We start from the raw sequence: 14,608 nt of genomic DNA, 5'->3' as shown, positions 1-14,608 counted from the left end.
CTAGTCTTGGGAAAATGTATTCCTTGAATACAGAAGATCCTGTCATTTTCCCACTATCACAACAAACCAGTTTTTGTATAGATGTAGCTGATGGCTTTGAATATTAAGTGAATAGTTTTTGAAAACACGGTGTTTTTACAATATTCATAAATAAATGAAAAAATTATTTCTAAGATGATTCCAGGTATTATTGCTAGGAACATGTATGCTATAATCATCTGGTAGACTGATATTAAAGATATATCGTTTAGAGTTTCTTATTAAAAATTAAACAATTATTTTCTGTGAGATTTAGAAATTAGATTGAAGAGTTTATTGACTCCCTTTAGTATTTATGTGACATAAGTTGACATTTTAACATGACATACTTTTTTGAAGTAATTATGTACCACGTTTAAGTACATAATTACTTCAGTTCTCAGGACTTCCAAAGTTTGTAAAGCTATTATTTAGTGATCAAAGATTCTATTTTTGAGCCCTGGCTGGCGTAGCTCAGTGGATTGAGCTTGGGCTGCGAACCAAAGCATCGCAGGTTCGATTCCCAGTCAGGGTACATGCCTGGGTTGCAGGCCACGGCCCCCAGCAACCGCACATTGACGTTTCTCTCTCTCTCTCTCTTTCTCCCTCCCTTCCCTCTCTAAAAATAAACAAATAAAATCTTTAAAAAAAAGATTCTATTTTTACCAAATATATAGAATTTGACTTTATACGTATCAAGTTTTATTCTTGGTAAAAGGATCCTTAATTAATAGTCACTGGAAATACATTGTTGCTTCCTAAACAGCAGATGGAGCAACTTTTTCTAGTGTTCATCGTGAGAGACTAGTTGATGATGACATCAACCTATACTTTCTGGAAAGTCTAGCTTCTACAGCGCCACACCATTGATGCTAGCACATTACAGCTTTTTTTTTTACGTTTGCATCTGATTGTCGTCTCTTTCTTCCAAAAACTTTTTTAAGGCAATTTTCTTCCAAAACTTTGTTTAAAGGCAATTTTTATCATTTCTTTGCTAGCAGGGCTGGCAGACCCACAGCATATACATCACTACTTACCTCTAACTACCTCCTGTGAACTTGGTCAGTGGTAATGATTAACCACCACATTTCTTCCCAGTAAATGCCAAGTGATGGAAAACGTATCATAACTTAGTCTTAGATTTGAGGAAATACAATGGTACATACCTGATTTGCAGTCATATATGCTTGTCTTACCTCCCTTATTAGATCTAAGCTGCTTGAGGGCAAGACTCATATCTTCTACATTTCCTGCCTCAATACTAAAAACAATGCCTTAGAAATGCCATTATATTCAGTAAAATTTTGGAAGTGAATAAAACAGAAAATTAGTCATCAACTAGAGAAAGAAGTTAATATCATATTTATAATGGGCACATTTAAAGGGGAGTGGTGGAGGGAAAATGGAGATACCTGTACTTGAACAACAATTAAAAAATAAAAATAAATTTAAGAAAAACCAACAAATAAAAATTAAACACCAGATTACTACACCACTGAAGAATTGCACTCAAGGGTATTTGTACCGGAGAAATAAAACTTATGCTCACACAAAAATAATAAATAAATATTTATTAAAACAATTTATTTAATATTTAATAATTTAAAATTCCATTAAATATATTTAATATTTATTTATTGTCACAATCTCATTAATAGTTATACAATCATTTCTCAGAATCTACTTCCTATTTATTATGGCTTTTCATAGTTTTAAATAGATATAAACTAACTAAATTGATGAAAAATATTTAGTGTAATAAAATTTGATAAATACAAAACAAATCCATTATTTAATCATCAGTCTAAAATGTTATTAGATTATCCCAACACTATTTTACTTCACTTCTTATATATATTTATTATGAAAAAAATAATCTATACTGATTTAATAAATAAATATCTTGGATAAAGTAGTACATGATTTTACTTCAATATATAATTCTACTAATTGCATTTGAAATACAATCCTTTAAAATATGTTCCTTAGCTGTGTTTATACAAATAAGTAGGATCTTAACCTGATCAAATTTTGTCAATTTATTTCCAATTTTAACTATACACTTTGTCTGACATTTCTTATAATAATTCTACATGTGACTAAGGATATCTATCATACTTTGCTTAGGAATTTATGGACCCAACCAAGTAAAACCAGATTGAATAAATTTGTTTTTATATTAAATTCTGTCTTCATCATTACAGTAAGTTAGATGTAAATGCTAATTGTTTATAACTGCAATTGTATGATCTTCCATGGTATATCTGCACTTTAAAAATTAAATTCTATAATAATAACATTTTCCAAATTAGTTTAAATGATTAGTTTAAACTAGAGATTAATATCCCCCTTTTTTTAAACTGATATTTTTCTTGAATTCTTAAATGTAAAATAAAAGTAAGCTATTTTGGAATTTTGCATTATTCATAGCCAATAGTTACATAAAGTTTAATTCTATTCAGTATCACAAATTGATGTGTGTGTGTATATATATATATATATATATATATATATATATATTTAAAAACTGAATGTACTTTTTTCTTGCATAGAGCACACTTTGAAATAATGTTTTCAATACAATATTTGTGGTTGTAAGAATAAGTATTACTTGGCTGTTTCTAATTTGGCTTCCTTCCAATCTGCTCTAGGGGAAAGCCTCCAGCTTTCTACTGACTCAACCATACATGCATAACAAGTAGTGGACTTCAACCTGATGGCCATAAATATTAAACAACATAAATTATGCATACTAGATTTTACATCAAGTGAGCTGTTTCAAAATTAACTAGAGTCATATGCAACACATCTGAAAAACACCTGATGGTCTCTAACCTAGAGTATGATTGTATTCAAAGAAAGTTCACAACAAGAAACCTGAATCGTTTAGATTTGTTTTGTCTACATGATACCAAATAGCCTGTTGAAATGTTATGCTTTTTCAAAATTACCTTAGAATCATTCAAATACAGATACAGCATTCTTGGTAAAAAAGAAATTTAAATATCCTTAATCTTTCATGGGTTCATACATATGTCATATGATTGGAAAGAAATATTTTCTACCTTTTCCCTTAATTACTCCAGGAATCCTGGATTTCAAAAGAAAAGTAGACTATTGTTCACCAGAAGAAAAGTAATATGCTTTGTGATACAAAAGCAAAGACAATATGTAAGATTTTAAAACATAAAACTTTTAAAGATAATTACTACAATTCACACATAATATTACACAGGTAAATTAATTTGTTATAGTAGTCCTTTGCCTAATTCTCTGTCACCATCTATATAAATGTTTTGTCTCCTTAATTCTTAAATATACTTTAGTGTGTTTAAACTTATTTTGTTTAATCTCTTTGATATATTTAAATACTTCATAATTTCATACACTGCACGATGTCTCATCATCTACTTTATCAAATCAGGTTTTTTCTTACAGTCCTTGATGATTGCGAGTGCACGTCATTCAAACATATAAAAATGAAATAAAACATTCAATTATTTTATTTGATTCTATGTAAATAAATGTCACATTTGGGAATCTGGAAATATCTATGTGTATGTGTGGCACCATAATAACATCTGTGTTGAGTAAATGAATTTGTCAAATTATCTCCACATGTGTGTTCATCATGGACACATAGCCTTTGGGTGTTTAGTCATGCCACAGACCTGTTAGAGATTTTGTTTTGTTATTTTATGGATAAGAATATTAAAGAGTCTTATTTTTAGCAGTTTTATATTTATGAAATGTGTGTAAAATATTGATTGTGAGAAAAGTAAAGAAAAAATATTGTTTCCATGTGATAGCAAAACTCTTGTTTAACTATGTAGATGCATTAAAACAAATGGCTAAATAAGTGAACAGTGTTTCATTTATGACTAATTATCAATAAAAATGGTCATTCCAATAGTCAGCAGAGAAGAAAACATATCAGAACATGATTAGGTGTAAAGATTTCACTAGGAAAAGTAGCTTGTCCTCCATATCCAGTTATTACTTTAGTCCTTTTCAAATCTGGATTGAACTTCTATAATTACATTGGTGACTACATACAGAAGTAGAAAGAAAATGCTTTTCATGAAGACATACATTCCTGTGAGTCCTCAAGGGATAATTAAGTTACCTAAGATTAAAGATAAGGAGAGAAACTTAAAAGCAGCAAGTGAAAAGGAGACAGTTACCTACAAAGGAGTGCCCATAAGACTGTCAGCAGATCTCATAAAAGAAACCTTACAGGCAAGAAGGGGCTGGAAAGAAGTATTCCAAGTCATGAAAGGCAAGGACCTACATCCAAGATTATTCTATCCAGCAAAGCTATCATTTATAATGGAAGGGCAGATAAAGTACTTCCCAGATAAGGTCAAGTTAAAGGAGTTCATCATCATCAAGCTCGTATTTTATGAAATGTTAAAGGTACTTATCTAAAAACAAGAAGATAAAAAATACAAACAGTAAAATGACAATGAATTCACAACTATCAACCACCAAACCTAAAAAAACAAACGAAAACAAAAATGAATAAAGCAAACAATTAGAGCAGTAACAGAACCACAGAAATGGAGATCACACGGAGGGTTATCAGTGGGGAAGGGTAGGGGGTGAATGGGGGAAAAGGTACAGGGAATAAGAAGCATAAATGGTAAGTACAAAATAGGGTGAGGTTCAGAATAGAATGGGAAATGGAGAAGCCAAAGAATTTACATTTATGACATATGGACATGAACTGAGGTGGGGAAATGACAGTGGGAGGGGGGTACAGGGTAGAGGGGAATGAAGGGGAGAAAAAAATGGGATAGATCTAATAGCATAACCAATACATTTAAAAATAATAAAAGGGGAGATATTCATATTAGCATAGTGCTTTGCAGTCTCTAAACCATGAAGTAATATGCTTTTATTTGATCAGAAATATTTTATTTCCAGAACTCAAACCACACTTACATTCATGTAAACCACAAAGGAGGGAAATAGCAATAACAAAAAAGATCCACCAAGGGGCATGAGTCCTCTCGGCAAGGTCAAGACTCTTTACATCTCTGTGCCTCTCCACCCTTGTCTTCAAAATTGACCTTTGGCTAGATAATTTTAAAAAATATTTATGGTTCTATATGATTAAACAGTAACAACAAAAATACCATAAGCCTGTTTTTAGCTGTGTAAAATCACTTATTCAAAACAAAAAAAAAACCCTGCAAAATAATTTAGAGTGACAAAAGGGATGATGTGAAAAGCAATTCAGGGAACAGGCCAAACAGGTGCACCTGGAGGAGCGTCAGTCCCAAACATCTAGACTTATAAAAGCGTTGTAAAAAACCCTGAATTTTAAATCTAAAAAACACTTTATATACACTGATAAGATTATTTATTGTGAATATCTTTTTTTGTGCTAAGTTTTCTAGTATACAATGCAAAAGTACAAATTTGTCAATTATGGTATTCATAATTAGAAGGATAAAATACAAAACTTTTATTTAAGGAGAGTAATAAAGTTCGACATTATGATAAATAATATCAGGGACTTGTCCAAAAATTCTCAAAAGAGAACATTCTCTGAATTAATAAATACTGATCTCATAAAAACCGCATAAATAACTTTCTATTACAAAGTCTAACAGATAGTACTTAATGGCTCTAAACCTTAATAATTTAAAAAACTGAAAGAAACTGACCAACAACATTAAAAATGCATTTAACACAAGACTATACAATGACAAACTTTCAACTATGGATTTAAAGAATGACCATATTTTATTGACATAATTATTTTAATGGTTTTGGAAAAGTAGACATCAAACAAATCAAGCAATGAAGAAACAATGATAAAATAATAAACTAAAAAGAAATAAAGAAAAGCATGCTACAAAATCTGTACACAGGATAAAATTTCCATTTACAAGAAATAAAATTCAAGTGAACATGCAAAACATAAACAAAGAAAAGTAGAATATATTCTTGGAGAAGGAAAATTAAACATGCAGAAAAAGAAGAGTTTGAGTTTTGAGAGTAACAAGGTAGTCTGAGGCCCAATTTACCTTCACTGTCTGACATGGCATGTTGGAAGTCATCCATGATGAATGCTATGTCACGGTCATAGCCTCGAGTCCGTGATTCTTCTCTCATGTGTTGCTGAACTTCAGGCAGTGAGTGACTGGATCCAAACTGATCTCTGGTGTCTGCAGATATTGGTGGCAGCGGTCCAGCTGCAGCCCTCGCCATTCCCATTGGCTGGCCAACAGGGCTGAGTGGACTTTCTTCTTCAGAATTCTGGGCCACAATTGGTATTCTTCCTCTACTCTGGCTAATAGGCAAACTGGTAGGCTTAGTTCTGCCAGAGGGTGATGCATGACCAAAGGAAACATCTAGAGCTTCGGCCTCTTGAGCTTTCAGTCTTAGGGAAGAGCTGGAAGAATCTCTTTTGATTGACAAATCAAGTCCATAAACAGAAGAAGGTCTGGAAGAAGGTCTGGACCTGCTCCCACTACTGTATGGCTTATCTGCTTCATCCTGCAGAGCTGACCGTATGGTATTTCCTAAGGTGCCCAGTCCTGTGCCAAGAGATGATCCCATAAATTTTTGTTGGTCAGTAATATTTTTTCTGAGGCCAAAAGTGATATCATCTTGAAGAAGTCTTGCTCTGGAAGAAATTCCACCAATAGATGAAGTGCTAGAAGTCATATAGCTTGAATAATCAGGTTCAAGGTCTCTACTTTCTTGAATAGGTGAAAATTTTGACATTTTAGGGTCAATCAGTGATTTCTTATGCTTTGACTGCTTTTGATAAAGTATGGCTGCTGGTAGTTGTTTTGCTGCTTGTTTTTCAAGTGTGAGTCTACTAATGCTGTACTTTTCAGATTTTGGAAAATGTCTGTAGCTAGTATCAGCATGGTAATAATGGGAAAGACCAGCAAGATGATCTAAGCTCTCTGCCCCTCTTCGGAATTCTTGTTTAATCTGATGTTTCAGAAGCTTTAACTCATAAGGGTCCTCCATTGGATCATCCTCTGCTTTCACATAACTGTGCAATCTGGAGGAAGTCTGTAATGGTGCTAGGAAATCTGTCACTTCTTGAGACCTCCGTGTTTCGGTGGTCCTAAGGAGACGGTCTGTTTTTGACAGATCCTTTTCATGAAGACTAAATGCAGTGGTTAATGCTGCTGTTCCTTTGGTAATCTCTCCAATGTCATCAATTAGGACAAAATTTCGTGAAGTATGATGGTCAATATCTGCATAAAAAGAATCTGCAGATATGCTTGATATCGGACTGCTCGCCATGCTACTCCTCTCCTCCAAACCTATTCTCAAGTCTAAGCTATTGTATTTACTACCAAGATGGGAAACAGCATATGTATTATCAGTAGAAACAGGTGCTATCATCAGGGGTTGGTTGCGAATCACCTCATAGTTTGAAGTTATCTTGGGCTCCAAATATAATGTAGTTTGCCGTGGCTTTTGTTGTATCACCATCATCTGTGATGGTAACTGATAAGAAGGTTGTGGGGTTGGCGTAGGTTGAGCCTGAGGTGTGAAGGACATTGTTGCCACAGCTTGGAACGTTGGCTGGGTCTGATAAGGTGAAACCTGCTGGTGGTACAGAGTTTGTTGCTCAAAATGGGATTGTTGGGTGTATGGGGTAGGTGCTTGGGTAGGAAGAGCAGGGGAAGAGTATTGGTACTGTGTATAAGGACTTGTGGGAGGAGCCAGTTGAGATTCTGTTTGGGTCTGCGGGGGGATAAACTGGCTGAATTCTGTTTGCGGAGCAGTTCTGGGTCGCTCTATTCCATGCTGACTTTCTATTCGGGTTGGTCTGGTGCTGCTCACCTCACTGTCAGACATGTAATCCCTATCCTCAGCTACTCCCTGGAGGTAGGCTCGCTCTCTCTTTTCTCTCTCCTTTAACAATGCCTCTTTCCTCCTGTTAATTCCCATTTCCAGGTACCGTAACTTGGCGTCAATCTCCTTTTCCTCCTCATCAAGTTCTGCTTGTTTCTTTCTAAGTTTTGCAGATTCCCTCTCTACAAGATCAAGTTCTCTGTCTATATCCTGGAGAATCTTGGCTCGTGCCATTGTGTTGGTTCTGCAGATCCTTCTTCTAGAAACAGTGCCCATTGTGCTGTAAGTCGACTGAGTTCCTGTTGAGGTCTCCTCAGGAGGTGGGTTTGGAAGAGTTCTCTTAACTTTTTTCTGGTTGCCAGAGGGTGTTATGGTTTGAGAACCTTTTGTCTGTAATTAAAGAAACACAATATAGTACCTTATTATCAAGGAAAACATTAAAGATAAAAACATTCATAACTTACATTTAAATAATGCAATTTTATATATGTTTTAGGTATGACAGTATAAAATTTTTGTACATAATTTTAAGTATTAGCCACAAGCAATTAACTGGAAATTTCTTTTTCTATCTTGGTAAATTGGTTCTTTATTGTTATACCTTCTGCAATATTAGAAATAAGTTTTGTAATCAAGCACAGAACTCATTGCTAGGCAGGCTTATATTTTAGTTAGACTCTTAGGAGAACTCTGATTTCCCATCCTATCTAATATACACAGGATTATTTACTAAATATATCCCTAAAATATTTGTATTATCTATCTAAAATTTATGTTTGTTAAAGATAATGCTTAATTACCAGTGTTAAGTTCAACTGTTTGCTTTAATCTTTCCATTCCTACTTTAACCTCTAGAGTGGCTGTCATTTCTATTCCAATAATAAAGTATTTTGAAATTAAACCCTCAAGTTCTTTAATGTCTTTTTTTACCCTAAAAAGAGTAATCTGAACTAATTTCCTATTTAACCTTTAAATATTTTCATGACAACTTGGGTCTTTTATTTTCTTTCAACTGTATTATTCTTTAGTAATTTTAGCTTCTTCCTAATGCCTTTAGCAATTCCTATAGGAAGCCCCCAAAAGTAAATAAATAAATAACCTGACTGCAATAAAAACCCATTGAAACCTTTGTTTTAATTAGATAAAGTATATAATTTGTGATTGGCAGATATTTTCAGTTTCATGTGGTTAATTTGTCACAAACTTTCATTCTGAGAATCACTGGTTTTGAGAATCACACAATTTTACAATGCCAAAAAGTATGAGAGAACAATTGACTATTTGCAGTTAAAAACAAATGGATATAATCAAAGTTAACAAAGCATTTACTGCTGTATTCACTAGCTCCTAGGTCTTTTTCCTTCTAGTTACCTATTCTTTTCTTTTTCTTTTTTTTAGATTTTATTTATTCACTTCTAGAGAGAGGGGAAGGAGGAGGAAGAGAGGTAGAGAAACACCGATCAGCTGCCTCTTATATGCACCATGACCAGGGACAGAACCCACGACCCAGGCATGTGCTCTGACTGGGAATTAAACTGGCAAGCCTTCACCTTGCAGAACTACATCCAACCAACTGAGCCACACTGGTCAGGGCTAGTTCTCTATTCTTTATAACTTTTTTTCTTTTTCTTACTAATAATCCAAAGACCTTAATTCTCTCCTTTTCTCCAAGATCATATTATTATGAAGATCAAATGAGACACTGTGTAAAGTCTTTGGTACATATTATAGGCATCCATATTTCCTTGTAAAATATCCTTATTTTACAGAAAATATAGATTTTGAAAAATTCATATTCTACACATCTTTTAAGGAAAGTTTATTTGCAAAAAATAAAAATTGAAATAGAATAACTTTTCTTAGTAATTTTCTAAAATAATTATATAGATATATATATTCTAAGAAGTTTTTCCATAATAACCTTTTCTGTTCTCTGAATAATGGTGTTCAATGGGAAGCTGAAAATACTGTTTCTTTTTCTTAGCTTGCATTTGGTATATGCATGAAAAATTTAAAATATAAATTGTTCATTTATACTACATGACTGTGGTTTAAAAATGGTTTAATAAAAAGTTGTTTAACTGTGTTACCCCGAAAATGTTCTGGCACTGCATAAAATGAAGACATTTCAAATCACAATTTTTCTTCTCAACCAAGGACAATGAAAATACCCACCAATTAATGCAACACTAAATGCTGATCCTGGCAGAGAGAAAGCATACAAAACAGAGAGGGTAACCATGAAAGGGAGCAAGTAAAGAGAATGAAGAGAAATTTCTAGGGTAGACACACAGTTAAAAATACTGAAGACATCCATTAAATGGGTGTACATATCTGTTGAACAAAAGAATAAGAAAATAAAAAGGTAAAATAAGAAATTACTGTAATTAACTTTAAATGTTCTGAATCAAGTGAATTTTTCAGAATTCAATGAGTTGAATGAGAACACATATAAATCACAGGAAAAATAAAACCTTGAGCAAACACAAAAAACAGACAATTGCATGAAGAGTAATGGTTAATAAAGTGAACTAGAAACTGACATTAGCTCTTATTACTTATTGCTCACCCATGTATGAACTATTTCCTAATTTAACTTCATGACTAACAGTTTCTAGTCCCACTTGAGACAGTAGGCTTAGCCAAACTATTTTTGTTGTTGTTGTTAATAAAGTCCTACATGAAATAAGCATTCCAGGTACTGAGGATTTCCAATTATCCTCCAAAGTTGCAAATATTTAATCATCCATGACTTGTGTTAATCAATATTTTGTGTGTGATGAATGTGAGTCATGGAAACAAGAGACAATGCTGGTTGGTAGAAGTTACACACTTACTGTTACTGACCCCTCAGTCCCCACACAGTGAACTAGCTTTGCTGTTCTCTACATGACAACTAACAGTTTTTACTCTGACTATAGAAGTAGTCGCAAAGTTGGGGACCTCTCTAGGTCTCCTTCAGATTTCTTCCAAATGACAGGGTGTGTAATGTAGTGATCAAAAGCTTGGTCTCCCATGCCAGCCTGTACAGACTTTTAATCCTGGCTCTACCTTTCCTGAGCTGTGAAACCTTTGGCATGTTGCTTAACCTCCCTGGGCCTCAGTTTTCTCATGTGCAAAAGGAGGCTAATATTTATCCTTACATTATTGGTTGAAGGAGCTGATTAGTTAAAATGAGAAAAGAACCTAAATTAGTTATTGTCCCCAATGACAGACAGAAATATAATGGAGAATTTAAAGTGATGTCTTGGCAACTTATAATTTAAGAAAGACTGACTTTCAAGACCATGAGTAACTTCTAAACTGGCTATTTATATCCAATCCAATCAATATAATGTAAAATAAGAATAAAGAACCCCAAAACAGAGAATCAAAAAATATACATACTTGCTTAGAAAAGGTGTATAAAAGAAAGTTTATCGTGATTAAGGGTCATATAATTGGACGTCATGATTAGAGATGCAACAATCTAGAAAAATCTTAGTGTTTAGAAAGTTTTCTTGATGACTAAACAGCTATTTAAAAAGTTGTTTTTAAATAGATCTGCTGCCCTTAATCTGTGAAAATTATCATATTAAATAACCATATATATAAATTTAAATTATTTTCAAATATTGTGCAAATAGCAGACCAAGGAAAAGTCCTAACAATACAATGGATGAAGGCTGAATGGGGACTGGAAGGATAGTCCATTTCGACTGTAATACTTAGGAGATAACTGTGAAACAAGCAAGTGCACTCCAGGGTAATTTTTGCTGTCCAAAGTTATTTTAAACAACATTCTTCTCCAGGGAATCAATTTATATCATGCATATTATATACAAAGGAAAGGAATTTTTCCTTGTTCTAAGTTGTCAGGATTATTAATAAAAGCAGCTAAGGTATGTGGACACACCATCCGAAGGACTTTAAAGATATGTATATGTATTATCTCATGGTCAAAGTAATCTAAACTGAATCTAAGGATTATTGAGGGATATTTACTTCTCCCCCCAAAGTTGAAGAAGCTAAAAATAGATGCTAGACCAAAATTATTTATCAATTGCTATATATATAATATGGGAAAAGTCAATTTATTAATTTATTCCAGTAGTTGCTAAGTATAATTCTAAAATGCATTGTTCTAGATAACTTTGTACTAAAGATACAAAGTTAAAAGGCATAAGATTAAGTGAACTTAAACTTTGTTTTCAAAGAACTCCAAAGTCAGAAATATTTTTTAGATTGTTGTATGAAGAAACTACTTCAGTCTTTTACTAAATAGCTCTTGTTAATAGCAGAGATATAGAAACTTAGGAATGTATTTTTCATTTTATAAATATAGTGTGGAAGGAAAGGGGCCACACACAAAAACAAACAAGCTCAGGGGAAGGCTGCGTGGCAGTGTGGCAGCCTTACAAACCCAGAGACCAAAAGGAAACACATAGGGTGGTCTGAAGTTAAAACTTTCTAAGTAAAAGCAGGTCATGGTGGGTAGTCTTGTCCTAAGCCAGTATTTTTCCCTCACAAAGGTCAATCTTTACCATAACTGAACCTGCCTGTTGTCTTTTTACACCTAAGATAACATACCTTTGGAATATCAAAGGTATTGTGATCATGGATTAATAACAGTAACAATGAGGGGATTTGTGGTCTATCAATTCCCCTCAGTGATACACACAAGTGATCAAATGATTGACACATGCTTGTGTCTACCCAACCCCAGAGGTTCTTTGCTGTCTCCTGCCTCCCTCATCTATCACCAGTTTCATGAAGCCCTTTTACACTTCCTCTTTTGACTGTACTATGTAAAATAGTTGCAAAACTGACATTCTCCAGAACATTTTCTCACCTCGTTGAGATTTTGCTTCCTGGCAATTGTCGACAGTTTGGCTCAAACTCACAAAGATTCTCTAAATGCTGTTGGAAATCAATGTTCATCATGATAATACCTTGAATTTTTAAGGTTGTTCTTCCCAGTTTAGCAGGAAATATCTTTATGAAAGCCATTTCAGATCATGGAAATGTGGATTCACTTACTAACAGTCCAATTCCACACAGTATACTGATAAATAAGATACTTTGATGGAGATAAATATCATATTACCTGTTAAAAGATCATCTATATCACAAGTCAGAAGGTGAATTAGAGAACTATATAAACAGAATGCACTGGGACCCAGAATAAGAAGAGTTTACTTTTAGTTTAGGGAAGGAAAGATAGATTAAGATGTGACAGAAAGCTTGAGTCTTAAGAATGGATGGGACTAAACAGGAGAATATTTTCTATGTGGAGGGAACAGTATCAAAGGTAATTTTTTGAAAACACCAAGGATTATCTGGCTTCATTTCACCCTAAGATGCATTAATACCTGTGAGATGGAAACACATTCAGAGAAATTTTATGCAAATAGAAAGTAAAAATTATATAGAAAAAAAATCACTTTGAAAGCTGTGAATATTTTAAGAGTTCCATTCATACATTTACCTTATTTACGGATGGAAAAAGTAACCCTGGTTACTACATACTGGTCAAAGTAACTCCATGTGAAATACCGGGGCAAACCAAGAAAATGTAAATGTGCACTCCTTGGCAATGACCTTGTAATGCAGTGTACTGCCTAGCAAACACTGTGGCTTAGTCAAAGAGAGTGACAGCCCAACCTAAGTTCCTTCAATGATAATGAGGCCTGTGAATAACACAGAAACAAGAGATACAATCTGTAGAACTTCAGCAAAGCCTTACCTTGTCCCCTGACACAGTTGGCCAGAATGAAAACTGGTTATATAAATTGTCAGAACCCATGCACACCATGGCTGTTCATGGTCCAGAATCAAAGTAAGTAATCCAATGTTTTTCAACCTTGGCACTGGTGACATTCCTGACCAAGTAATTCTATGTCAGGGCAGTGGCGACTGTTTTGTGCATGGCGGGGTGTTTAGTGGTTACTCTGGCTTCTGCCGACTGTATGCCATGAGCATATCCTCCCTGCTTCATGCAAATCAAGTGTCACTAGGCACTGTCAAAATCTCTAGGGGAGGTGACACGAAACAGTCACTGGTTGAGAACCAGTGAGATAGGAGTCTATACAAGATAATGTCCTCAGGAAGAAATCATTGATTTGTTATTTAATTACATCTATTGATAACGAGAATGCTAGTATTTGTATAGCAGAGTACCTTAGTCTGAATGGAAAAGTTAGGCTTCTTAGAGGAACTGGGACTTGAACAGTGATTTGAAAAGGAAAACTCTTGGGATAAAGGGTGAAAGAAAAGGAGATGGTCCAGACTACGGCAACCATCCGAGCAACTTAATAAAGGTATGAGTATTGGATTTCTGCCTTGTTATACATTTATTTTATGATCCCATAATTAATCCTATTATTAAATAGGATAATTCTTATCTACCATATTAATATAAACTATATTCAAAAGTTATTCAACCAGGTTTTTAAAAATATAGTTTATTAGAGAATAAGGAGAAAAAAAAACAGATTTCTATAACTAGGAGAATTAGTCCATTGAGTATAGAAAGTTAATTTTTCTAGTCCAACCTCATAAAAATCTTGGGAAATTTTCTACAGCTGCAAAACCTATGAAAAATCAGAAGATAAGAAATTGCCAGTCTGATTGGAAAATTATGAAAATGATAGTTCATTGTCAAGGTCTCCAGTTACCCTAATTTCAAAAAAGAATCAGTGGTGTAATTAAAAAGGGATTACAACCTTAACAGGATAGGACAATTATTTAATTTAAGGAACTAAACACCAGAATAGCT

General features: G+C 33.8%; 1 protein-coding gene across 5 annotated transcripts in view; it reads right to left on the bottom strand.

The window, feature by feature from the left end:
• Positions 1-14,608, bottom strand: part of PCLO (piccolo presynaptic cytomatrix protein) — a 354,626-nt gene that overhangs the window by 146,571 nt on the left and 193,447 nt on the right. For all 5 annotated transcript variants that reach the window (XM_045827052.1, XM_045827055.1, XM_045827056.1 and 2 more), the window contains exon 7: positions 6,054-8,241. In XM_045827052.1, the coding sequence (XP_045683008.1) occupies positions 6,054-8,241 (2,188 nt within the window). The remainder of the gene's footprint in view (positions 1-6,053; positions 8,242-14,608) is intronic.

The sequence above is a fragment of the Phyllostomus hastatus genome, unplaced genomic scaffold, assembly GCF_019186645.2.
Source record: "Phyllostomus hastatus isolate PE091 unplaced genomic scaffold, TTU_PhHast_1.1 phas_scaffold_78, whole genome shotgun sequence".
Classification (NCBI taxonomy): Eukaryota; Metazoa; Chordata; class Mammalia; order Chiroptera; family Phyllostomidae; genus Phyllostomus; species Phyllostomus hastatus.
The sequence above is the reverse complement of the archived record's forward strand: the minus strand, read 5'-3'. Positions and strand labels throughout refer to the sequence as shown.